General features: G+C 48.0%; 2 protein-coding genes and 2 pseudogenes across 3 annotated transcripts in view; all 4 read right to left on the bottom strand.

The window, feature by feature from the left end:
• LOC119251277 (patr class I histocompatibility antigen, A-108 alpha chain-like) overlaps positions 1-2025 on the bottom strand; it is a 2823-nt gene extending 798 nt beyond the window's left edge. The window contains exons 1-3 of the mRNA XM_054698118.1: positions 1921-2025; positions 1343-1612; positions 34-309 (exon numbers count right to left, since the gene is read on the bottom strand). Of these exons, the coding sequence (XP_054554093.1) occupies positions 34-309; positions 1343-1612; positions 1921-1984 (610 nt within the window). The 5' untranslated portion in view covers positions 1985-2025. The remainder of the gene's footprint in view (positions 1-33; positions 310-1342; positions 1613-1920) is intronic.
• An 8268-nt stretch (positions 2026-10293) lies between these two features.
• On the bottom strand, positions 10294-10705 carry LOC119251276 (cofilin-1-like; annotated as a pseudogene).
• Positions 10706-12118: 1413 nt separating this feature from the next.
• LOC119251275 (patr class I histocompatibility antigen, A-2 alpha chain-like) lies at positions 12119-17382 on the bottom strand (annotated as a pseudogene).
• A 6632-nt stretch (positions 17383-24014) lies between these two features.
• Positions 24015-25668, bottom strand: RPP21 (ribonuclease P/MRP subunit p21). 2 transcript variants are annotated; one of them, XM_037519302.2, is made up of 5 exons: positions 25595-25668; positions 25426-25526; positions 25258-25340; positions 24315-24440; positions 24015-24170 (listed from the first exon to the last, which is right to left on the bottom strand). In XM_037519302.2, the coding sequence occupies exons 1-5, from the start codon at positions 25649-25651 to the stop codon at positions 24073-24075; spliced, it is 465 nt and encodes a 154-aa protein (XP_037375199.1). In that variant the 5' UTR covers positions 25652-25668; the 3' UTR covers positions 24015-24072. The 2 variants fall into 2 exon arrangements, with proteins under 2 accessions (XP_037375199.1, XP_037375200.1); XM_037519303.2 differs by having other exon boundaries at positions 24110-24170; positions 24308-24440.
• Positions 25669-27104: the final 1436 nt, after the last annotated feature.

The raw sequence follows: 27104 nt of genomic DNA, 5'->3' as shown, positions 1-27104 counted from the left end.
AGAAGAGCCTCTGTGCCATGACCCCCTCCTTACCCCAGTTCAGGACTTGGGGCTCCAGCAGCCCCTCATGCTGCACATGGCATGTGTATCTCTGCTCCTCTCCAGAAGGCACCACCACAGCCGCCCACTTCTGGAAGGTTCCGTCCCCCCCAGGCCTGGTCTCCACCAGCTCTGTGTCCTGGGTTAGGTCCTCCCCATCTCGCCGCCAGGTCAGGGTGATGTCCGCAGGGTAGAAGCCCAGGGCCCAGCACCTCAGGGTGACCTCACGCTCAGAGGTGGGGTGGTGGGACACATGTGTCTTTGGGGGTTCTGAAGGGAAGATCAGAAGATTTATACTTGTGTTACTTTCTTGGGCTACTGAAGCAGCCTCATGTGACCATCCTGAGAATGGACAGGATAATTGCACTGGATGGAGAGAGGGCAAAACTGGAACACCAGCCTGGCCTTGCAGCACTGGGATAATCTCCTAATCCTTGGAAAGTTCTAGAATCAGGGTGCAACTGTTCAGGATACCAGGCTGCAGCGCTCTGAGGGAGAGACTTCTCATCTTGACCTGGATAAAGGCCCAAGTGACTCAGGAAAATTGGAGTCAGAATGGATGACCTCTGGGAACCAGATGTGAGCACGAAATACACGGTCCCCCAGACCACTGCCAGGATCAGAGAGAATCAGTTATTTAGGGACTGTTCCTCACCTGGAGAGAGCGCATTCCTTAATTGCCCCCAGGAAGGGCTGGCACTCTAGGGGTCACTTTCGAGGATCTGGACACCCAGGCAGACTCCTCACCCTTTGGGGCGTAGGAGGGTGGTATCTGGCCTTGAGCCCACTTTTCTTCCCTTTGCAGGACTCCAGCCTCGGCCTAGGGGAGGCCCCAATGCAATTCTTACTTGCACGCAGTGTCTGGTTTTCATTGTTCAGTTGTCTTTGGAGCCAGTTGTCACACTGCCAGTCCCGGTGGAGAGTGTCCAAGGCATGTACAACAGGCTCCTCCCACTCATCCTCCAAGAGCTGAACCTCCATGCCCGCTTGGCGCAGCTCCTCCATCAGGGTGAGGTAATCAGTGCCATCGTAGGCGAATTGATAGAACCCGCTTACATGACCATCTCCTCTCACTTCACAGCCAGATCTTACCTGCAAAGTGTGAGACTCTGGCCCCACCCCCAAGGTCAGTCCCTTCCACTGAGCACCACCCCATCCCCAGGCAAGCACAACTGTTGCTGGTTTTTAATAAACTAAAACCGAAACCAAGTAAAAGTTTCAAGAACTCGCTGGGAAGCTCCGACCAGAGACTCGAGGGTAACCCTTGCCCGTACGAGGGATGGCCGTTGTGACCTGTACACACCTGTTTCGCTCAGGTTGTAGTATAGCCGCAGGTTGTTTAACCTTACTCTGGAAATGTGTACGTGGCTCTTGACAATCTGCTTTTCGCTCTCCCAATACTCCGACCCCTCTAGCTCCATCCATGGCACCGTTGCCTCCATTTTGGGACTCGGGTCGTCGCTGTCAAACCGCAGGAACTGCGTGTCGTCCACGTAGCCCACGACCACGAAGTGGGGCTCCCCGAGGCCAGGCCGGGAAATCGTGGTGTGCAAGTACATTAAGGAGTGGGAGCCTGGGGGAGGGGAGGGGCTGAGACCTGACTTTCCTCTGGGCCCCAGTGCCTGGTCTGAGGATGAAGGGGCAGGGCAGGGGAGAGAGCGAGGGGGCTCTTGAGACTGAAAATGGGCGACGGGGAGAAGGGCGGACACAGGAGTGGGTGGAAGGAGGAGCAGGATACTCAGGCCAAGGTGTGGGGTTTGGTGTGGCTTGAGGAGAGGGTGGTCGGGGTCTGTAGGTTCCGGGACGGTCCTGAGCCCCCGCGGGGCGGTTCCCTCCCTCCTCCCCGGCAGAAGAGGGTTTTCCTCCTGACTCTGCACTCACCTGCCCAGGTCTCAGACAGCACCAGGGCCCCCGACAGCAGCAGGAGGAAGGTTGGGGGAGACATAGTCCGGATCCTCCTGGTCTAGGAGGAATCTAAACCTCAGTGCAGACTTTGCACCCGGAAGATCCGGTGAGGCTGTGTGGGGTAAATAAAAAGGAAAGCATCAGGCTTTGATGCTTCCTACCGGCCCTGCCTGCCCATTCTGCCAAGGGGCAGAGGACAGGGTGTGGAGTGCAGAGAGCAGCAGAGAACATGAAAATACCAACATGACTGCTTGAACTGGTGATGAACCCACCCCGTATAGGTTGTTTGCGCTGCATTTGGCATAGATAGCAGGGCGGTTTAAAGCAGGATGGGTTCGCTGCAGAATATGGAACCCTTTGAAACCTGGGGAGTGATTGCGGGGTGGCCACCACGAGCATATGGTACTCAGGGGCCAGCCTCCTCTCCCAGTGGACGTCTTCCCAGGAATGGCCAGAGGTGGATGGATCCCCGGGGCAGGTGGAACAGGCCCTGTATGAAATAGAAGAGACCCTGGATAGATACAGTGCCTGCGAGGGGGCAGGGGCTGTGGGATGGGTGTTTTCTCACAGCTCTGTGAGAGTCCAGGCAGAAAGAGAGATCCAGAGTCCAGCAAGCACAGGATGAGATGCAGAAACTGCAACAATGTTTGAGGATTCTGGAGGAAGAAGTTTGGAGAAACCAACCCACCATTCTGAAGACACCAAACACCTACTCAGGAGAGGAGGAGAGGGAGACTGGCCCTTTACCTGAGTCTCAGCAGGTGGTGGCAAACCAACCTGCAACTCTGAGATGCCAGACTCCTCTGGAGAGGAGGAGGAGGCTGGTCCCAGGCTCCATGCCCACCCAGTGGTGACTCAGAAAATGAAACAACAGCGACCCATGGCCCCAGGGGGTGAGGCTGCTGGACCACCACAAATGATGGAATTTACTACATACCAACCTTACACCCAGGCAGAACTGGTGGACTTGGGCAAATAGTTCTGCCAGAAACCAGGGGAACCCTTGGCAGCCTGGTTGCTACACTTGTGGCCCTGGGAGTGGATGGGATTATTTGTACAGCACAAGAGATGGAGAGACTGGCCTCAGTGACTTTACACCTGTCCTTGAGACAGAGGCTGCAGAACAGCAGGTATTATGGCCAGGGGGATCATACCCTGCTGGAGTGGATAATGGCTGCCATATAAGCAATATGGGCTGATGCAGGAGATGTGCCAGAGACAGCGAGCTGATGGCAGATGTATGCTGAGCTGATACAGGTACTTCGGGAGCTGGGGGTGCGGCAGGACATGTTCAACGTGAATACCCGTGGTCCTGACGATGAGCATTTCACAGCAGGGATGAGAGGCTTGGTATTAAAAAGTGCCCCCTCATCCTTATTTGGATCCCTTCTAACACTCCATGTGGGACATCAAATACATGACGTCATGACAATGATAGCTAGCTTGGGTGAAGTGGAGAGCTGGCACTCTCAAACTCAGAAAGGACTACGGGTAATTGTTGAATAATCAAAAGGAATGCCAAGGAGGGCAAAGAAGCCTCTTAGTATTACAGAACCTGTTAAAGTTACCTCTAGACAAATATGGACATTTAGTGAGAGCAGGTGTAGATCGCACTAAAATACATGCAAAGCCCAATGCATACTTGTTAGAATTATGGGAGCAACTGCAAGAAGCCTAGAGGTTCACGCCCGTGAGAAGGACTGTTGCTACGGGAAAGCCTGGAAGCTCCAGGCCTCAGACACGCGCCCGGTGCTTGGAAGACCACTTGCTGCCAACCCTGTCCTCGGGTGATGGCCTGATCACTTTCGAGTAGGGTGAGGGCCAAGGAACCTGTCCACAGGGGACGGGTGGGGACCAGAGGCCACAGGTGGAGCTTGCCATCCACTGGTCCCTGACTAACGTGCAAAGAGTTTTGGCTTTGGTAGACAGAGGAGCAGATTGTACTCTGCTCTATGGAAATCCCGAAAAACTTCAAGGGTCTGCTTGTTACTTTGATGGCAATGGAGGCAGAGTGTCAAGGTGACAGCAGTGAGTTTGGTTGGGTAAGACAAAGGTTATCTCTGATGCTGTAATAGGTAAAGTACAAGCTTACCCCACTCCAACCACAGTGAAGCAGCTGCAAGACTTTCTGGGCCTGCTGGATTACTGGAGGGCATTTATACGCCACATGGCCCAGCTGCTGAGACCCTTGTATGTGTTGATACATAAGGGGGCATGTGGGATTGGTCAGCTGAGGCAGACACAGCATTTGCCATGGCCAAACGGCCTATAAAGACTGCTCGGGCTTTGCAGGGTTTTGACCAAGCCCGAGCCTGTGAGCTAGATGTGCATGTTACTCAGGAAGGGTTCGGGTGGGGACTCTGGCAGAAATCAGTGAGGCTACGACAGCCTATTGGGTTCTGTCCCAACTCTGGAAGGGGGATGAGATTAGGTATTCCTTAATTAGGGGGCTGAGATTAGGTATTCCTGAATTGAAAAACAGCTAGCTGCGGTATGTGCAGCCTCTCTAGCTACTGAAAGCATAACTGCCACAGCTCCTGTCTTAGTGAGAACCACCTTCCCAATAGCCAGATGGGAACGGGACTGGATGACAAAGCCCCATAGTGGCACTGCTCAAATGCCCACTTTGGTGAAGTGGGGGGCGTGCCTAGAACAGTGCTGCACTCTGTCAACTAGCCCCTTAAGGGAGGAGTTGCTGGAGGTTCTTGGTGCGGTGATGTATGTCAGTATGGAACCAACTTCAGAAGCCTGTGTAGAAGCCAAACCTGAAGTTAGTTCCTACAAGGAGGGACGAGCATTGATTCCAGTGGTGGCCTGGTATATGGATGGCTCCAACCCGGGCCAGCTAGCATCTTGGACAGCTGTGGCTGTACGCCCAGAAACAAACACTATTTGGTGTGAAACCGGGGCAGGACAGAGCAGCCAGTGGGCTGAACTGTGAGCTGTATGGATGGTGGTGGCCCATGAGCCTTCCCCTCTAGTCATTTGTACTGACAGTTGGGCTCTGAGCATGGGCCTGACACCGTGGATTTCCACGTGGAATCTGAATGACTTGACAGTCATGCATCGGCCATTGTGGGGCCAGGCACTGTGGAAAGATCTATGGGATCTGGGGCATCAGAAGCAGGTGACTGTTTATCATGTCACAGGACATGCCCCATTGGCCTTTCCAGGAAACGATGAAGCAGATACCCTAGTCCAGGTTCGATGGCTTGAAACTGCTCTGGGGCGGGATGTTGCGCAGTGGCTGCACAGACGCTTGCTCCACGCAGGGCAGAAGAAAATGTGGGCCACTGTGCGTGTCTGGGGTCTACCTGTAACTTTAGAGGAGGCTCAGACTGTTTGTGAACAATGTGTAGTGTGTTCCAGGACTTACCCCTGGAGACCTTTTGCATCCACAGACCTAATGCTGCGGGGCAGGTGCGACTGACACACTAGCAGATTGAAATCATTGGACCACTACTCGCTCTGACAACAATATGCGGCCATCTGTGTGGACACTTCTAGCGGTTATTGGCAGCTTATCCTGCTCTACATGAGAACCATAATGCAGTTTTGGCAGCACTGGCACACCTATGTGCTGTATATGGACGTCTGCAGGTAATGGAGAGCAACCAAGGAACTCATTTTATAGGAGCCCGGGTGCAGCAGTGGGCCAAGGACATGGGTGTCGAATGGAAGTTTCACATTCCCTATAATCCCAAAGCTGCTTGGATCACAGAGAACCAGCTCTGTGCCATCCTGGCACTACACACAGACAGTTGTATAATGGAATTAGAACTGGGCGTGTACAGGGTGAAGGACTTGGCACAGCATGTGATAGGGCAAAGTGGAGATAACATTCCCTTTGTTTGGCTTCCCCACCCAAAATGCTGCATGGAGGCCTGAAACCCCGAGAACCACGCCTGAGAACTGGAACTTCATCCTGACTCTTCTGCAATTGGCTCTTAGCTCTGGTGTCTTTCCTTCTGCATTCAGTAGTGTTTCTCACACTGTCCCTCTGAGTTCCAGGGGCTGTTTAAATCATCAGTTCTCAAAATTGGTGTCTTAACGATCTCTATACACTCTTTACAGATGAATGAGGATCCCAGAGATAATTTTGTGGATTGTATCTACCAATATTGCCATAATGTAAATTGAAAGTTAAAAAATATTTATTGAGGGCCTTTCTGGTGGTGCAAAGGGTTAAGACAGCACTGTGAAGCTATCCTCAGCCACTGAAGCAGGAGTTTGATCCGGGCCAGGTTGCTAACCTACATGGCACAGCAGACCTCTCCTGTCTCACCTGCTGCTCCCCTCAGCAGTGTGTTTCAATAGATCTGCCTGTTCTGCTCCCCACTCTGTCTCTGGTGAATCCTCTCACAATTCTCCAACTTCTGGCCTATACCTAAACTCTTGTATGCATAAATAAATAAATTAAATGTTTTAAAAACCAAATAAAAAATAATTCATTTAGAACGATATTAACAACCCTACGTGTTAGCGGAAATGAAATTTTTTAAAAGATTTATTTATTTATGCATTCAAGAGCTGGGTATAGGCCAGAGATGCAGGGGGTGAGAGGATTCACCAGAGACAGAGTGGGGAACAAAACAGGCAGACTGGCTGAAATACACTGCTGAGGGGAGTAGTGGGCGAGCCAGGAGAGGTCTGCTGCGCCATGTGGGTAGCTCCCTGGCCAGCCTGGGATCCAACTCATGCTTCAGAGGCTGCAGATTTCTTCATAGTGCGGTGCTTAATCCCCTGTGCCACCAGGGAGGCCCCAGAAATGAAATATTTTTATAAAAACCTTTTCCAAAAAAAAGTATAGTGACAAGAGTGCATCTTTTTATATTTTGTTTTTGCAAGTCATTTTCTTGTCTGTCTTATTAGAAAACACTGAATTTTCTTTTCTTTTTTCTTTTTTTTTAAAGATTTATTTATTTATTTATACGAGCACTGGGTACAGTCAGAAGCGTGGGAGGGTGAGAGAATCCACTAGAGCCACAGCAGGATGCAGAACAGGCAGAAGGACCGAAACACACTGCTGAGGGGAGCAGCTGGCGGCAGGAGAGGTCTGTACGCCATGTGGGACCCTCGCCCGGCAGCTGGGGATCGAACCAGCACTGCAGAGGCTGCGGGCAGCTTCGCAACCCAGTGCTCAACCGCTGCGCCACTGGGGAGGCCCCAAAACCACTGAATTTTCTTACCTGCTTCTGCATTTAATTTATTTTAAAGAACTTGAAAAAAATTCCAGCTACACAATCCAGCTTCACATTTGTACACAGGTATAAATAACCTTTCAGTAGGGCCTCCCTGGTGGCGCAGCGGTTGAGCGCTGGGTTGGGAAGCTGCCAGCAGCTTCTGCAGTGCTGGTTTGCTCCCTGGCCATTGGAGGAAGGTCCCACATGGTTCGCAGACCTCTCCTGCTGCAGCTGTTCCCCTCAGCAGTGTACTTCAGTCCTTCTGCCTGCTCTGCTCCGCGCTCTGGCTCTGGTGAATTCTCTCACCCTCCCGCGCTTCCGACTGTACCCAGTGCTTGTATAAATAAATAAATAAATCTTAAAAAAAAAAAAAAAAAACCTTTCAGATAATTGTGAATATTCATCTTTGATAATAAACAACCAATTAACATCTTCTTAAGCTTAGTTGCAGTGGGGAACTTGAAACCCTATGGTTGGACATTTTAAATTGTTACATTAAAACCCATAAGTGTATCATGCAATTTGTATATGTGCTGCCGAAGCAAACACAGTGTATCATGCATTTTGAATGAATCTTGTACTAATGCATGATGTTTTTAAGTAATGCACTCAGTCCACCAACTTTGTAGATCTTCCAGTGTTGACACATTTGATACAAATAATCAATAACCACATTTATTATATTATCACATATACCTTTGGAAAAGCATGTAAATATTGGGAAGCTATTAGGATTACAGTTCTGGATACAAGTTTTCCAAAATGCTGTTTACTCTTGAGAGTTTACATTTTGTCATTGGCAACAAATAGTCAGTTTATTTTCTTGAAGACTTAAATTTATTTTTTGATTTGTTTAAAACATTTATTTATTCATGTATACAAGAACCAGCGTACAGGCCAGATGTGTGGGAGGGTGAGAGGATTCACCAGAGACAGAGTAGGGAACAGAATAGGCAGATTGACCAAAATACGCTGCTGAGGGGAGCAGCAGGTGAGACAAGAGGGGCCTGCTGTGCCATGTAGGTATCTCCCCAGCAGGCCGGGATCGAACCCATGCTGTTGAGGCTGTGGATAGCTTCACAGCGCTGTGCTCAACTGCCTGCGCCATTTTTTGAGACAGTGTCTACCAAATAGCCAACTCAAAATAATCATAGTGTCTTTGCCATTCATTCTTTCAAGTAAAAATAATATTCCATTAAAAAGTGTCTAGTTCAGGGGCTACACTGGTGGTACAAGGGCTTAAGCACAGCACTATGAAGCTATCCACAGCCACTGCAGCATGAGTTCCATCCCCAGCCAGAGAGGTGACCTACTTGGCGCAGCAGACCTCTCCTGGCTCCTCTGCTGCTCCCCTCAGCAGTGTATTTCAGTCAATCTGCCTGTTCTATTCTGCACTCTGTCTCTGGTGAATCCTCTCACCCACTGCATCCACTGCATCTCTGGTCTGCACCCCAGCTCTTGTATGCATAAATAAATAAATCTTAAAACAAAAGAGGCTACTTCATTCAAACTGACTACAAATCCATAGTAATTAAAACAGTATTTTGCTATATCAATCGAATAGAGAGCCTAGAAGTAATCCTTTGCATTTACAGTCAAGTAATATTTGATAAGGGAGCCAAGAACAGTCAATAGGGAAAGGATAGCCTCTTTAACAAATGATGGTGGCAATTGGATAACATGAAGAAAAATGAAATTAGGCCCCTATCTCATATCATTTACAAAAATTTTCTTAAAATGGATTAAAGATCTACCTAGGCATATAGCAGGGAAGGTGGGGAGGAGGTCAAAACAGGAGGGAAAAGCACAAGGGACTATTGCGATGGTTCATGGATGCTGTGTTCATGGGAAAACTTGGGGGACTAAACCTGAGGGAAGAGATAAAATGTCACGCAAAAATGAACAGTGATGTAAGAGAAAAAACCTTAAAAAGATCTAACTGCAAGATCTGATATCATAAAACTCCCAAGAGAAAATAAGAAAGAAGCTCTTTGATAATGGTCTTGGCAATGACACCAAAAGCACAAACAACAAAAGCAAAAATCAACAAATGTGTCTACATCAATCTAAAAAACTTCTGCACAGCACAAGGAACAACTTAAAAAAAGACAATTTACAGGATGTTAGAAAGTATTTGCAAACCATATACTGAAAAGGGATTAATATTCAACTATGTAAAGAAGTCGCACAACCCAAAAACAACAACAAAATTATCTGATTAAAAATTTAATATTCTCTTCTCTAACCCAACAGTCCCACCTTGTGACAAGGATTTAAAGAAACAAACATATTATATACACACTTTTTTTTATTGCTGTGCTTTTCATTTTTAATTGAAGGTCCCTTACTGGTCCTGCCTCCGTGAGTGGCCACGACCAGGGGAGTGGGGAGGAGAACAGGCGGTGTAGGGAGTGGGTCAGAACCAAACAGACAGCACAGGGTCGCTATTGTGGTTGAAAGGTGGCAGCACAGAAGGGGAGGAACAGTGAAGTCTTGGGTATGATTAAAAAAAAAATACCCCAATTTACCTCTTGCTGCTGGGGCACCAGCACCACCCAATATACCTCTCCTCTGGGGCACCCAGAGGAGATCAGAACGGAACACAAAACAGTCATAATTCCCTCGGTGGGGAACATGATCTGCTTAAACCCAAGAGGGTGAAAAGTGGTTTGGGAAGGCCAGATCTGTCGGGGATGGAGGGAGGAAGAAGGTCTGGGGTTGGGGGACTTTTCGCAATTAGGCAGAGGCATTGTCTTCCCCCTGCTGGGATTCCCTAACCCCTCTGGTCTGGCAGGAAGGGCCTGCAACCCCTGTGGGCAGGTCTGGGGCAGCCAGATACTTTAGGCAGTGGGGTGGAAGGGGCTTGTCCTCCAGGGAGATGACAGTTACCACCAGCTTCTCTGCCAGGGTATAGGCTTTTTTTTTTCTTTGTTTTAATAAGGCATGCAAAAACTAGGGTGCAGGACAGAGGTGCAGGGTAGGGAGTGAGAGGATTCACCAGAGACAGAGTGGGGAGCAGAAAAGGTAGATCTACTGAAACACACTGCTCAGGGGAGCAGTGGGCAAGTCAGGAGAGGTCTGCTGTGGCATGTCTGTAGCTCCCTGGCCGGGGATCGAACTCGCTGCAGTGGCTGCCAATAGCTTCATAGTACTGAGACATAACGGCTTATGCCACCAGGGAGGCCCCAGCAGTTTGTAATTTATACTTGATCCAGGTCAGCTTCTCCTGGAACCTGGCTTAGATGATTTTGCACTTAAGGGTGCACACTCAGGGGCCCAGAAGATAAACATCAGGTCCTCCTCCTTGCTCTCCTTGTTCTCTTAGGCTGCATCATGGAGGGCACAGTCCTGGTCTGGCAGCATCTTGACAAAGGTGGGTAGGGCTTGTTCATGGTCTGGCCCACATCGCTTACCAGGATTTCTTTGCCCTCTGGGATGATGTTCTTCCTCTCCTCACTCGGGCAGAAGAGCACCACCTTCTTGTGCTTCTCCACTTCCTGTGGTGTTGATGACTTACGCACCTTCATGTTCTTGGACACTTTTCTGACACCTTCAGAGACAGCCACGCTGGAAGCCATGTTTCCCAAGGAGGAAGGAGAGCCAGAAAAGACAAGAGCTGCTCCTGCTGCTGCCAGAATCCGACTGCATGTGGCCTTTCCCAGCCCCTTCTGTTTAGTATCAGATTCTATTTAATAAAGGAGAAGCTGCAGTTCAGGGCAACGGAAGTTAAGACAGGGATGAAGACGACCGAGCCGCGCCTCTGCTGGAGCAGGAAAGTCATCAGGGAGAGACACAGGTCCGTGTGGGGAGGGGCCTGGCGGGCAGGGCTGGCCAGTCTCCCACCTCCCCACATTATGCTTATAGGACACAGACAGACACATGCAGATGCCCTTTGCAACAGAGAAGTTGGGTGGTCTTCAAGTCACAAAACCGAAGTTCAAACACATTTTGCATCACTCAGTCCTCCATAAGGGCAGGTAGCTCACCCCGGGAAAGAATGTCATGAACAAAGTAGTTTACAAAGGTGATGACATTCTCAGCAGCCCACTGCATGCTCAAAAATGTCCACATCAATCCACTCCCATACTTGGTCATATCCTGTCTGCCCCTTCCCTCTCTTCAGGCTTCCAGAGTTTCACTTTAAAAGCTGCTTGGGGGCCTCCCCGGTGGTGCAGCGGTTGAGCACTGGGTTGTGAAGTTGCCCGCGGCCTCTGTGGCGACAGTTCGATCCCTTGCTGCTCCCCGGCCACCAGAGGAGGGTCCCACATGGCGCGCAGACCTCTCCTGCCGCCCGCTGCTCCCCTCAGCAGTGTGCTTCGGTCCTTCTGCCTGCTCTGCTCCCCGCTCTGGCTCTGGTGAATTCTCTCACCCTCCCGCGCTTCTGACTGTACCCAGTGCATGTATAAACAAAAACAAACAAACAATAAATAAATAAAACATGCCTCTATTAAAAAAAAAAAGCTGCTTGGGGCAAAACCAGAAAACAGAACCTGGTTAGAGTGCCCAGGAGATGAGACTAAAGGAACTATTATGGAGTGGGTGAGCTCCCCCATGGACTCCATCCACACTTTTCTAAGGGCCTTCCTACCCCACTTATATCCAGACTTAGTATTTCTCTCCTTCTCTACCTATAGGAAGAAAACATTTTGTGAGAGGCCAGGGAGGAGGCAGGACCAAGAAATCCTGAGGAACTGGCCAGTCCTGGGCTCCAGGACAGGATCAGGGAACATGAGGAGAGATCGCGTGTGGGAGCTGCGCCAGCCTCCTCCGTCCTTAGCAGGGACATTTCCTTTTGACCTGCAGCTACTCAAGTGAGGTCCCCATGACCAAAGTCACCAAGATGAAATATTTGTCCTTCATTTGTCATACCAAGGAGTTTCATGCGCTTTACAAAAAAATGTCAGCAAACCCGGCTCTCAGCTGAGAAAGTGCATGTGTGTGGGATCAGGCCTCCCAGTATCAAGCAGACATTAGACAAGAAATCTCAGACCTCATATGATGTTTTCTGTATCTGAGTACTTCTTCCTCCAAATCACAGCTTCAGTGAGCACAGCTCCAAGGAGAACCAGGACTGCCCCAAAGGGAACCAGGACTTTTGCAATGTTGCCCACGGTGGGGATGGAAGACTGAGGAGGTGGCTCTGGAAGGGAAAAGAAGGTGAGACTCTGACTTTCAGGCCTCAGCCCCCATCCTGCTAAAGGTCTCCAAAGGGCTCCCGATGCCCCTGAGAAGAGCCTCTATGCCCATGACCCTCTCCTTACCCCATCTCAGGACTTGGGGCTCCAGCAGCCCCTCATGCTGCACATGGCACGTGTATCTCTGCTCCTCTCCAGAAGGCAAAGCCACAGCTGCCCACTTCTGGAAGGTTCCATCCCCCCAGGCCTGGTCTCTACCAGCTCCATGTCCTGGGTCAGGTCCTCCCCATCTCGCTGCCAGGTCAGGGTGATGTCCGCAGGGTAGAAGCCCAGGGCCCAGCACCTCAGGATGACTTCATGCTCAGAGGTGGGGTGGTGGGTCACGAGTGTCTTCGGGAGTTCTGAAAATTTATACTTTGGGTTACTTTCACAAGCCACTGAAGCAGCCTCATGTGACCATCCTGAGAATGGACAGGATAATTGCACTGGGTGGACAGAGTGCAAAGCTGGAACACCAGCCTGGCCTTGGAGACTGGGATGGTCTCCTAATCCTTGGAAAGTTCTAGAATCAGGGTGCAACAGTTCAGGGTAGCAGGCTGCAGGGCTCTGAGGGAGAGACTAGAGACTTCTCGTCTTGACTTGGATAGAGGCCCAATTGACTCAGGAAAGTTGGAGTCAGAATCCAAGATCTCTGAGAACCAGATGTGAGCACGAAATACATGGTTCACCAGAACACCGCCAGGATCACAGAGAATCAGTTATCAGGACTGTTCCTCACCTTAAGAGAGTGCCTTCCTTAATTGCCCCCAGGAAGGGCTGGCACTCTAGGGGTCACTTTCGAGGATCTGGACACCCAGGCAAACTCCTCACCTTCTGGGGCCATAGGAGGGTGGTATCTGGCCTTGAGCCCACTCTCCTTCCCTGTGCTGGACGCCAGCCTTGGCCCTAGGGGAGGCCCGAGGCAACTCTTACTTGCACGCAGTGTCCGGTTCCCTTTCTTCAGGTGTTCTTGGAGCCACTGCCCACACTCGCGTTCCAGGTGCTGAGTGTTGAATTCAGAGGCGAGGACCTCCTCCCACTCAACCTCCCAGGTCTGCGCCTCCATGCCCGCTGGGGTCCTGGCGCGCAGCGTCTCCATCAGGGTGCAGGAATCAACGCCGTCGTAGGCAAATTCATTGAGCTGGCTTAGGCTACCATTCAGGCCCACTTCACAGCCATTCCTCACCTGCAAGGTGTGAGACCCTGGCCGCCCCCGCCATGTCAATGGCTGCCCACTTAGCACCTCCCATCCCCAGGCAAGCGCAGCTGTTGGTGATTTATAATAAACTAAAACAGAAACAGGGTAAAAGTTCCAAGGCCTCAAGGGAAAGCTCGGACCCAGAGACTGGAGGGTAACCTCTGCTCGTTGTTGGGGATCACACACCTGTTCCGCTCTGGTTGTAGTACATCCGCAAGCTGGTCAGTTGGAGTCTGGCAATGTCTAGGTGGCTCTCGACAATGCGCTTTTGGCTCTCCCAATACTCCGACCTCTCTAGCTGCATCCACGGCACTGTTGCCTCCATTTTCAGACTCGGGTCGTTGTTGTCGAACCGCAGGAACTGCGTGTCGTCCACGTAGGCCACGCAGATGAAGCGGGGCTCCCCGGGGCCGGGCCGGGATACCAAGGTGTGCAAGTACATTACTGAGTGGGAGCCTGAGGGAGGGGAGGGGCTGAGACCCCAACTCTCCTCTGGGCACCAGTGTCTGGGTCCGAGGATGAAGGGGCCGGGCAGGGGGAGAGGGCGAGGGTGCTCATGAGACCAAAAAGGGGCTACGGGGGAGAAGGGCGGGCCACAGGAGAGGGTGGAAGGGAGGAGCAGGATACCCGGCAAGCTGAGCTGTGGAGTTTGACGCGGGTTGAGGAGAGGGCGGTTGGCAGTACCCTTCCTGGGTCCTGCACTGCAGGGCGGCCCTCTCGCTCCTCCTGGGCCAAAGCCATTCCCCTCCAAATGCCTCACTCACCTGCCCAGGTCTCGGTCAGGACCAGGGCCCCCGACATCAGCAGGAGGAAGGTTGGGGGCGGCATAGTCCCTGATCCTCCTGGTCTGGGAAGAATCTAAAACCCAGTGCAGACTTTGCACCCGGACCCTCTGACGCTGATTGACTTATCCGGACAGTCGTGTCCTGGAATTAGAATTGGGTGTGTACAGGATGAAAGACTTGGCACAGCCTGTGATAAGGCAAAGTGGAGATGAATATTCCCTTTGCTTGGCTCCCCACCCACTCACTCACTGGACTGAGGCCAGAAGCCCTGAACCAGGCCTGAGAGCTGGGACTGTGTCCCCACCCTCATGCAGGTGGCTGTTGGCTCTGGCGTCTTTGCTTCTGCATTGAGTGGCCTTTCTCACACCGTCTCTCTGAGTCCCAGGGTCTGTTTAATCAGCGATTCTCTAAATTTTTGTTTTTATGATCTGTATACACTCTTACAGATGAATGAGGATCCTAAAGATAATTTTGTGGGTTATATCTATCATAGCTATCAATTTTTGCCATATTACAGATCGAAAATTCAAAAATACCTTTTCATTTAGAATATTAACAACCCTGCATGTTAATGGGAATAGTATATATATTATTTTATATACATCATTTTTCATTTTTGTACAATGTATGCATTTTCCTCTTGGTTATAGTCTCATAAAATTCCCACCACCCTTGTTTTGATCCTGCTCCCTCTCCCCCCACCCCCACTGTGTGTCTCTGGTTTATAGTTGATTTTTACTTTGATTTTGATTTTTACTTTGTTATAATTAGTCTTTTTCCTGATCCTTTATTTAGATATTCTAAATTCCTGCTATGAGTGAGACCATCCGGTATTTTTCTCTTTCTTTCTGGCTTATTTCACTGAGCATTATCCCTTCCAGCTCCATCCATGTTGCTGCAAATGGCATGAGTTTATCTTTTTTGATTGCTGAGTAATAGGAATAAAATATTTTTATGAAAACTATTTTCCAAAAGAAAAAGTATAGTGACAAGAGTGCATCTTTTTTATATTTTGTCCTTGCAAGTCATTTTCTTGCATGTCTCCTTAGAAAACGACTGAATTTTCTTATCTGCTTCTGCATTTATATTAAAGAACTTGAAAAAATTCCAGCTACACAATCCAGCTTCACATTTGTACGCAAGGTATAAATAACCTTTCAGATAATTGTGAATGTTCATCTTTGATAATAAACAAACTGTACAATTAGTATCTTCTTTAGCTTAGTTGCAGTGTGGAACTGAAACCCTATGGTTGGACATTTTATATTGTTACATTAAAACCCTTAAGCATTTTGAATGAATCTTATAGTAATGCATGATGTTTTCAAAGTAATGCACTCAGTTCACCAAGTTTGTAGATCTTCCAGTGTTGACATACTTAATGTAAATAATTTAAAAACACATTTGCTATAGTATCACATATCCCATTGGAAAAGTATGTAAGTATTGGGGCTCTATTAGGATTAAAGTTCTGGATACAAGTTTTCCAAAACCCTGTTTTCTCATGAGAGTTTGGATTTTGTCATTGGCAACAAATAGTTTCTTTTTTTTAAAGATTTATTTATTTATGCATACAAGAACTGGGGTATAGGCCAGAGGTGTGGGGGGTGAGAGGATTCACCAGAGACGGAGTGGGGAGCAGAACAAGCAGACTGACTGAAATACCCTGCTGAGGAAAGCAGTGGGCAAGACAGGAGAGGTCTGCTGTACCATGTGGGTAGCTCCCTGGCCAGGGATCAAACTCATGCTGCAGTGGCTGCGGACAGCTTTACAGTTTGCTTCTTAACCCCTTACGCCACCAGGGAGGCTGTAAGTTTATTTTCTTGAAGCCTTTAGTTTATTTTTTTAGATAGTATCTACCAAATAACCAACTCAAAATAATTATGGTTTCTTTGCCATTCATTCTTTTTTTTTTTTAAAAAGATTTATTTATGCATACAAGAACTGGGGTACAGGCCAGAGGTGTGTGTGTGGGGGCAGTGAGAGGATTCACCAGAGACAGAGTGGGGAACAGAACAGGCAGATTGGCCAAAATACACCGATGAGGGTTGCAGCGGGCGAGTCAGGAGAGGTCTGCTGCACCATGTGGGGAGCTCCCTGGTAGGGCTCGAACTCAAGCTACAGTGGCTGAGGATTACTTCATAGGTTGCGTCTTAACCCCTTGCACCACCAGGGAGGCCCCTTAATTGCCTTTTCACCTTTGCCTTTTCACCACGTATGTGTGGATCTATTTCTCTATTCTGTTGATCTATTTCTTTATATTTACAGTAATACTATACTGTCTACTATAGCTCTTTGTTAGTCTTGAACTCTATTCTTTTAAATCCTCCAATTTGTTCTTTTCAAGGTTTCATTTTGCAATGAATATATGACCTTTAGTTACAAAAAGAAGACCACTGGGATTTACATTAAATGTAGAGAGAAATGTTTTGGAAGAACTGACTGCTTAATGGTATTGAGTCTTCTGATTAATCAGCACCATGGAGCTCTCTATTTATTTGGGTCTCACTGTAACTTTCAGTAGCTAGGTCTTTAATAATGTTTGTCAGATTTATCTCTAAATATTTTCTATCATGATGATATTGTACTTGGTAATGGTTTTGAATATTAATTTCCCATTGTGTATAGAAGTACAATTTCTATTCTATAGAAATACAATTGTTTTTTACATACTGATTTTAGGTATGTAAACTCTTGCTAAACTCACTTTTTACTTGTAGCTTCTTAGATGTTTGAAGATTTCCTATATAGTTGATGACATCCTGCAAATAAAAATAATTCTATTTCTTCCTTTGCAATCTGGATGTCCTTTTTTCTTTTTCTTTCTTTTTTTTTTAAGATTTATTTTTATTTATTTATTTATTTATACAAGCACTGGGTATAGTCAGAAGCGCGGGAGGGTGAGAGAATTCACCAGAGCCAGAGCAGGGAGCAGAGCAGGCAGAAGGACCGAAGTACACTGCTGAGGGAAGCCGGGGAGCAGCCGGGGATCGAACCGGCGCTGCAGAGGCTGCGGGCACTGTTGCAACCCAGTGCTCAACTACTGAGCCACTGAAGAGGCCCTCTTTTTCTTGTTTAATTGTATTGCCTACCTGCATTGGCTAGTTTAGCTAAATCTAGAAGTGGTAAGAGTAGACAGTTTGTCTTTTTCTGACTTTTTGGGAAAAGCATTCAGTTTTCACCATCAAATATGCTGCTAGTTGTAGATTTCTCATAGATGGTTTTTTTTTTTAAATAAAGATTTATTTACTTATTTTTGCATACAAGAACTGGGGTACAGACCAGTGAGAGAATTTACCAGAGACAGGTGGGGAGCAGAACATGTGGATCTACTGAAATACACTGCTGAGGGGAGCAGCAGGCAAGACAGGAGAGATCTGCTGTGCCATGTGGGTAGCTCCCTCGCTGGCTGGGGTTGAACTCATGCTGCAGAGACTGCAGAGAGTTTCACATTGCTCTGCTGTGCTTAACCCCTTGGGCAGCCAGGGAGGCCCTCAAAGATATTCTTTTGAGGTTGAGCAAGTTTCCATTTATCTCTCAGTCACTGAAAGATCTTAATAGGAATGAATGTTATAGTTTGTCAAATGCTTTTTCTACATTTATGGAGATTTTTCTGTTTACTAATATGATGACTTATTCTGTGTAAGTTTCCTTTGAAAACTAAAAATATTCCCCCCAAATTTATCCCCACTGACTCTTAAATGACTCAGAATCAAGTACTTTAAGAAATAAAAAGAATTCACTAAAATAAAGACTGCTTGCCCTCGTCTCCGTCGCCGCGCTGTCGCCTCGCCCGCGTGGGCGATGCGATCACCCGCGCCGGCCTCATGGCAGACAGGCCCGGGGCCCACCCGGAGACGTTAAAAAATAAAATAAAATAAAGACTGCTTGAAGGAATTTATTTATTATTATTTTTAAAGATTTATTTATGCATACAAAAACTGGGGTATAAGCCAGGTGTGTGTGGGGTGGGGTGGGGGGGGGTGGTGAGAGGATTCACCAGAGAGTGGTAAGTAGAACAGGCAGACTGACTGAGATACTCTGCTGAGGGGAGAAGCAGGTGAGACAGGAGAGGTCTGCTGTGCCATGTAGATTGCTCCCTGGCCAGGGATCGACCTCATGCTGCAGTGGTTGGCATATCTTGATAGTGCTGTCTTTAACCCCTGCGCCACCAGGGAGGCCCTGCTTGAAGGAATTTAATAACCAAATCGATTTTTAGGCCCTATTCCTACTCTAACTACCCTTCCTTCCTTGTAGCAGAAGGAATAAAATTTGAAGACATTAAAAAAGCAAAGTCCATTACTTGGAATGCCCAGCACTGTTTTTGGGAAATAAGTACTACTTACAAAATAGGAATTATAGGGGCCACCCTGGTGGCACAAGGGGTTAAGATGCAGCATTGTGAAGCTATCCTCAGCCACTACAGCACAAGTTAGATTGAGTTTGATCCCCAGCCAGGGAGCTACCCGCATGGTGCAGCAGACATCTCCTGACTCGCCTACTGCTCCCCGCAGCGGTATATTTCAGTTAGTCTGCCTGTTCTGTTCCCCACTCTGTCTCTGGTGAATCCTCTCCTCCCCCCCCCCCACACCTCTGGCCTGTACCCCAGTTCTTGCATGCATAAATAAATCTTTAAGAAAAGAAAATAGGAATTATAGTGACCATATGCATACTGAGCTATGAATGATAATTTCCTTAGTGTTTTTTACCTTTTAATTCATAGATGCTAGCTGCAGAATTCTATGATTCAGGCAAAGATTTAAAAAGAGTCGTGGGAGGAATGTGATTAATTGGTAGGAAAGACCTTATAGTCCCAATATGGGGAAGTCAAATCATCTTACAGTGAAACAGAAAGTTGATGAGCTCCTCTACAATAATTAACACATGAACAATATTCCACTATACCAGTGGATTACAACTGAGAGAGTTGCAACACACAAATCTACTTGGAAGTATAAAAGCAAAAGGGGAAGGGAAAAAAGCAATCTAGAGGAAACTGAAGACTGGCATAGATGGTTTCAGCAAACATTAAACACAGCACAATCCTAGTGAGATCAAAATAACATCTCACAATAAAAATCCAGATTTCCTTAGTTCCTACATCATACTTACTGTTTTTGTTGTGGGTTCCTGGATCCAATGCAATAGGGTATGTGGATGGTTCCCTACATCAACCAGCAATTGTTGGGTATCAGCAAGGTGTCTGGAGAATTCAACTCTGTTCTGACACTGCCTCCCTGGAGTTAGTGTCAGATTCCACAGGTTAAGGGCTTAGTTTTCCAAGACTGCCTTCCACTGCCTGAAAAACGTGGGCACACCCAGGCAGTTACTGTGCTTCTGACCAACTGCCTATCAGAGATTCCCATGACCCCTTCCTCAGGCTTCAGGTATCTGTTTGTAGAGGCAGGAAAACCACAGTGCAGGTTTTCTGATCCAGCAGACCGGGTAATGGAGGAGTCAGAGTACTCAGTAGTTTTTGTAGGTCTTTTATTGGGATTTACTGGATACATGGCAGGTAGGGGTGTTGGGGGGCCGGGAGACTGGCAGTCCTCCCAGCCCCCAGCAAATCCTCACTCTATCTGGGTTCTCTGGCATTTTCTCTGCTTCTCTTCTTCTCTCAGCTTCCGTTCTTTCTTGGCTTCTGCTGGCGTCCCCGCAACACCGCCCTTATAAACTCAGTCTCTCAGCCCAGGTGTACCCACTTCAGATGCCCACCATCAGGCATGCATTCAGGACCACAGGGTTTCCTCATCTATACTAATGGTGGGAGGTTAGAAAAGTCTGATACTTTTTCCTTACCCTACACTGTTGCAAGCCCAAATTATTATTTATGCTTCTGACTGATAGGCTAGCTATCAGAGATTCTCATGACTTTCTCCTCAGGCTTGATTAATTTGCTGGAATGGCCCAGAGAACTCAGGAATCCCGTTACTCACCAGATTTACCAATTTATTACAAATCACATTATTTGGGAACAGCCACATGGAAGAGATGATAGGTCAAGGGCTGGGGAGAAGGCACAGAGCATCAGGCTCTCTCTAGGAGCACTGTTCTCCCCAGCTCTTCACACAGTCACTAACCCAGAAGCTCTGCAATGTCCTTCCTTTTGGGCTTTTGTAGACGCTTCATTACATAGCACAATTAACACATTGGCCATTGATGACCGAACTCAGCCAGCAGTCCTGCTTACCTCCCTGGAGGTAGGGAACTAGAACTACAATACATTCCAACCCTATGATCATATGGTTGGTTCCCCTGACAACAAATTCCCATCCTTAGGTGCTTCCACAAAAGTCACCTTGTTGATATAAGAAAAGACAATCTTAACACTCTCAATACTTAGGAAATGCCAAGGCTGTCAGGGGAATTGTGAGACAGGAATTGTGGATAAAGACCAAACATGTATGAAAAATGTATTTTGGTCATCAAAGTGATGAAATATGTATGCATATAGTTCCTAAATCACAACATCATAGGTGTAAAAAAGAGTTATGAGGAATGTGAAAAGGTAAGAAAAATGCAGCCTGAAGAGACAAAGCAGAATTAGACTCAGAAATGATAAAGATTTTCCTATCTGATAGAAAATTAAAAATGATTAATATATTAAGGGATCTAATGAAAAAAAGTAGGCAACGTGTGTTATGCACTGAATGTGTACCTCTCCATTCATATGTTGAAGTCCTAGTCCCTGTGTAACTATATTTGGAGATAGGGTCTGAAAGGAGGTACTTAAGCCTAAAAAGGTCATGATGGGTCCTGTCTGATAAGATTGATGTTCTTTTTTTTTTTTAAGATTTATTTATGCATATAGAACCTGGGTAGAGCTAGAGGTGTGTGGGGGGGTAGTGGTGAGAGGATTCACCAGAGACAGAGTGGGGAACAGAACAGGCAGACTGACTGAAATATACTGCTGAGGGGAGCAGCGGGCGTGTCAGGAGAGGGCTGCTGTGCCATGTGGGTCACCTCCCTGGCCAGCCGGGGCATCAAATTCGTGCTGCAGTGGCTGGGGGGTAGCTTCATAGTGCTCCTCTTAACCCCTTGCGCTACCAGGGAGGCCCAATTATGGACATTCTTTACTTTTTTTTTTTTTTAAAGGAAATCCCCAATGAGCTAATAGGGGACAATTTCCTGGTTTGCCTTTTTTTTTTTTTTTTTTTAAAGTTTTAAGAGTGCTAAATGTACCTTAGGTTTGGGGAATGATTTAGTGTTGGTTTCTTATTTCTTTTTTTTATTTATTTATACAAGAGCTGGGATACAGGCCAGAGGCACGGGAAGGTGAGAGGATTCACCAGAGACAGAGTGGGGAGCAAAACAGGCAGATTGACCGAAAGCACTGCTGAGGGGAGCAGTGGCTGCGACAGGAGAGGTCTACCACGCCATGTGGGAATTTCCCTGGCTGGCCAGGAATCGAACCTGAGCTGCAGAGGCTGTGGACAGCTTCACAGCGCTGTGCTCAACCCCCTGTGCCACCGGGGAGGCCCTAAGTGTTGGTTTCTATCGCTATTGGAGGAACCTTTTTCTTGATTCACTGGAAATGACCTAATTTCTCTGTTTAATTTTATTTAAAGTGTCCTCAAAGGGCTCAGATTTTGAATGACTAAATTATTTAGAATCATTAAAGAAAGCCAATTCTTGCAAGCCAAATCATCTTTGTAGATGAAATCCAAACTTGCATATATTGAACTACATCATCATAGTAAATAAATTAAAAGTTTTATTTTTTTAAAGATTTATGTTTTATTTATACAATAGCTGGGGTATAGGCCAGAGGTATGGGATGGGTGAGAGGATTCACCAGAGACAGAGCGGGGAGCAGAACAGGCAGACAGACCAAAAGCACTGCTGAGGGAAGCAGAGGGGAGCAGAGGGGAGCAGCAGGTGGACAGGAGAGGTCTGCTGTGCCATGTAGGAATCACCCTGGCCGGCCAGGGGAATCTGCATGATTGCACTTGCAGAGGCTTCACAGCACTGTGCTCAACCTGCTGCACAACCAGGGAGGCCCCAAATTAAAAAAGTTTCAGAAGGAGGAAGAGGACTCTAATCTCTATAGATGAACCTATATTGATGAAAAGATAAAAGAGATGAATAAACCATACTCAAAAGTGAACCATAATCCATTTCATCTGCCTCCTGATTCCAAGGTGTACCACCTGTATCACTTAGTGATTCAGTCCTGAAATAAAAACTCAAAGTCCCCTCACTGGTATCCCACTCTGGGTACAGTCAGTCATGTACAACTATCATCAACTCAAAACAAACTCGGCCAAGAATCAGATTTAGTGTGCAAGTGCCAGTGACCTCAGAACTGAGACTCAAGGGGGAGCCAGGGAAGGTGAGCTGAGATGAAAAGGCCCAGGTCTGCATAGAGTGCACTTTCAGGGTATACGTTTCCCTCCCCCCCACTAGACTTGACTCAGATAGGCACTATATCCAAATATAAACTGTCAAAGAATAACTCAGAAGCTTTTAGTTACTTGCACACTGTTTAATATTTTCCCTGCAAATGACTGACATGTGAAAGAGTCAGTGGAGAGTCAGACACAGGCATAAGGAGGATGTGGTAGGTGCCGAACTGCTGGTCTCCAGGGAACCAATGACCCTCCCAGCATGTGCACCTCAGTGTAGCCCCTTCCACATGGAATGTGAGCTCATCTCATCACATGTTTTGGTCATAGGGACAATAACACAGGTGACAAGAACAGAGGTTTGATAAGAACTTGTATCTTGCGGCTTGTCCTCTTGGAACATTCTTTGTGAAAGCCAGAATCCATGCAAAAGTTCCAAACACCCTGAGACAATCATGCTGTGAGCATGTCAAAACCAGCTACATAGTGAGGCCACATGGAGAAGCAATGAGGTGTCAGACATGCAAAAGAAGCTTCATGGGTCTTCCAGACCAGGTACTGACCACCAGCTAAATGCAGCTGAATCCAGCTGAAGCCACATGGAACAGAAGAACCATATAGTCGAGTCCTCTCAGAATCCCTAGCCACAGACTCGGAGTAAATCATTGTTTCAAGCTACAATGTTTTTGAGATTTTACGAGCAATAAGGCAATACAGTATTGGTCAGAGAAAGGGAAGACAGGAAACTGCACTGGAATAGTGAATTTTGTATACTTTTGCGGGAAACTGATAACTGGTATCTAGCAATGAGGTGGGTCTGAAATTCTGTCATTAAATTTTCTTGGGATAGTAAAGAAAACGATTTTCATTGCTTACTGATTCTCAAGAAAATTCTGAGGATTAACCTAGAGAGCATACTTGAATCTGATGTCTACCAGCATCATTTCTTTAGCTTCCTTGACCTGATTAGTTCGAGTTTGTATTATTTCCCTTATTAGAATTTTATAGATGAAAACTGAGGTTGGGGAAAGACGAACTTTGAGGGGGTCTGGAGGATCTGAAGCCCTTCCCCACTTCTTTTCCTCATTTAAAAACAGCCTAAGTTGCATCGGCCCAGACTCTTAAGTCAACAACTAGAGTTGCCATGTGGTGTAATGTCCTAAGGCAGCTTCCACCATAGGCAGGAAATGTCACACAATAGCAGGGAAGAGTACTTGAGTCAGGATCCTGGATATGGGAGCTGCCTGGTGAGACCCACTGGTTTATGGTAATCAGTATCTCCCTGAATGTGCGAGTATGAGAATGGTAAAGATAAGAACAAAAAACTAAGGGGACATTACCAATAGAAACCAAGGAAAATAGAATTAAGAGCTGAAATACTCATAGAACAGAATCACACAAAGTGAAACAATTAAACTTTATTTGGAAAACAGGGTGACTTCATCACTGGTGATTAGAGCTTTGAGGCTGCACTTTCTCCTCAGGAAGGTGGCCTGGAATGGGGTGGGCTGTGTTCGGCAGAGGCTGTGGTGGTCTGGGATCTGGGTAGACAAGCAGAATTAGAGCTGAAGGCTTTGGCATCTCTCACACCAACCCAGAACTCATCTATGCTCTCAGCTTCAGCTATGTCCCCCATCATCCCTAGCCACTCGGGGTATCCCCCATTCTCCTTTACCACCTCTCACCTGCTTGGTTCCCCAGCTGGGCCTCAGGCCGGTCTCCCCAGAGCACATGTCCAGGATTGTTAAGGAACCGCTGGCTTCTCTGGCATGTCAGGCAGGTCTGCACAGTCCAGCGCTGTCCCCTGCTGCCTGGAGTGAAGGTGCAGGAAAAAAAGTGCCAGGAAAAAAGCTCTCCTTTTAGGAGGAAAAAACGGTCTCTACATTCAGTTTTACCTTCATTGTTTTCCAGCAGGAATTCGATCCCTTCCCCAATGGAAGCAAATTTGATGGTGTTAACCACCCCTCGGTTCTGCCAATTTTGCCAGTTTCTTGGGACTCTTTGAGATAAAGCCCAAACTCCTTCACAAGACTTTTTATGATTGGTTGTTCCATCTCCAGCTTCGCCCCTGCCTACCTCAAACTCCAGCCTCCTGAATTACTATTTCCTTGTGACAGCCCAAGTTTCTGAGTCTTCACACATTCCTAGAATTTCCATCTCCTACTCCCTTTAGTTAACATGAACCTCACCACCGCTGGCATTAAGTATCACGGCATTCCACTCCCCCAGACCCTTAAAGCATTTCCGACACTCTTTTAGTTATTTCTACTTTAGTCTGTCCCCTAAGACTATAATTTCCACGGGAAAAGTGAATCCAGCATAAGACTTGAGACATCTTAAAAAGCCCTGTTGAGCGAGTGGGGTGAATGGAGCGGGTGAGGGAATCCTGTCCTCCAAGGGACAAATCACACGCGTCTATAGGTGAGCGCGGAGGCAACACCCTGCTCGCCTACTCAAGCAGGGAGTAACAGTCAGGCTCCAACCTTAGTCTGTGCGAGGGCAGTTAGCAAAGCTGGAGAAAAGCCTGCTCGCGCAAATCCCTCGCCACCGCCCAGGTGAATCCAGGCCGGGGCCGCTTGGCCGCCCCCTGGTCCCCAACCCCGGTGCCCTCTCGGCAGAAGCACTCACGTCTCTGGCGCTGGGTGCAGGTCAGGCCCGGGACGAGCAGGGACGAGCAGCCGCGGCAGAGGGTCCTCTTCACCGAGGGGTCTCTGCGGGTGCAGAGGGAAGGTGTCCGGGCGCCCGCGCCCCCCCGCGCGTTCTCCCCTCCCGCCCGCCAGGCCGGGCCCGCCTCACCGCCGCAGGACGAGCCGCTTCGCGATGGTCCTCTCCGTGTGGCAGTAGAACCTCGCCAGCGCCTGGTTCTCGGGGTCCTGCGCAAGGACGCAGTGGGCGGCCTGGGGACGGCGGGCAGTCAGCGCGGGCCCCGCCGCAGCGACGCCCCTGCGCACCCGACGCGGCCCACCTGGTACAGGAAGCTGAGCCTCTGGAAGGCCTCCCGGTCCTTCACCGGCCCCGCCATGCGCGCCGCTAGGAGGGCCTCAGGCCCCGCCCCTCGGGCGGCCCCGCCCCGGCGCCCACGCAAAGCCTCCCGGGAAGTGTAGTTCCTGGGCCCAGACGCGTTTGAAGGTCTTACTCTGGCGCCACCCCCAGGACAGTGGTCTTTGAGTTTTGGCTCTTTATAGACTTCTAGTTTATACTAGCGAATGGAGCAGCTAGTGAAGCAGGAGAGGATCTTAACCTGGTAAGTATCTTCCAGACACAAGACTGCTGTCTTTATGCAGGTAGGTTGTTAAGGATGGTTTAGTGGAATTTATATCCAGCTCGATCTTCCACCCTACTCTCCTGAAGCCAAGGGTGCATGCCTGAAAGATCTACAGACAGAAGGAAGAGATTACACACTATAAAAAGTACTGGTACCAGGGGGAGAGAAAAGAGGGATACCGGCCCTCAGAAAGCACAACTTACTTCCACTCACTAAAAAACACACACTTCCTTTTTTGCAGTGCTGGACAGAGTAGTGATCCTCAGATTCCTGATCTCAGGTTCTAGAGCACAGAAACCTCTACTCCTGCCCCTGAAACTACATGCCACCCCAACAATCATAGCCCCCCATTCCCGCCCTATGATCAGTGTCTCCCATTTGCTCCATTTGGCACCTGTATTTACCTCTGCTTCCCAGTTAGTGACCACATTTCTGAGGACAGCAGTAGAGGGATGTGAACTGGAGGGGCAGAACATAAATGAATCCTGAGTCAAGGAGAAGAGGGAAGCATGTCAGGAGAAGCTGAGGCCTGTCCCTGTCCTCAAACCCATCACAATTAGCAGAGAACCAGGCCTGCCACCAGGAAGACATTGTTGGGACCTCCTCTAGGATGGGTTTTATAATGGTCCCTAGACTCAAGAGGTTTAAAATGCAGATGCCCAAGCCCCAGACCTATCAGTAACTGAAGGTGAGTACCCAAAAAAATGCATTTTTAATACCCAGTGATCATTACATATCACCAAAGGCCGCTATCAAATTACCACACAACAGAGATCACTTCAGTGGATCCTTTGTTCCATATTATCTTTACCCATCAGAGCTTCTTGCCACAAAGAACCACAGTCAAGGCACAAAGGTAAGAGGAGAGTCTGGACAAAGTCTGTTGAGGTGGCAGGAGGAACTGAAGTGTCCTCAAGAACTACAGTTTATTCAGTTTCTTATCCCAATCTTCTGCGGACCCCTGATTACCCAAGTAGCAGATAGTCCAGTCATTTTGATTTGGTTTGGCATGCACCGCTTTACCGTTTTTTGACAACATATGTACCCTACAGGTTGTTTTGGCCTAACATTAAAATGCTTTATATTCTCTGATAGGGGAAATGGCAGAAGGTGAAGTGTGGCAACAAACAAGGGACAGGCTCCCCAAAAGGCTAGTTCCAGGCCGAGTGCACACAGGCAAAAGGAAGCTGCCTCTCTAGCCCTTCCCTAT

Source organism: Talpa occidentalis, unplaced genomic scaffold (assembly GCF_014898055.3).
Source record: "Talpa occidentalis isolate TD23 unplaced genomic scaffold, MPIMG_talOcc4v2.1 talOcc4.2, whole genome shotgun sequence".
Classification (NCBI taxonomy): domain Eukaryota; kingdom Metazoa; phylum Chordata; class Mammalia; order Eulipotyphla; family Talpidae; genus Talpa; species Talpa occidentalis.
Note: the sequence above shows the minus strand (reverse complement) of the source record. Positions and strands in the feature narration are given on the sequence as shown.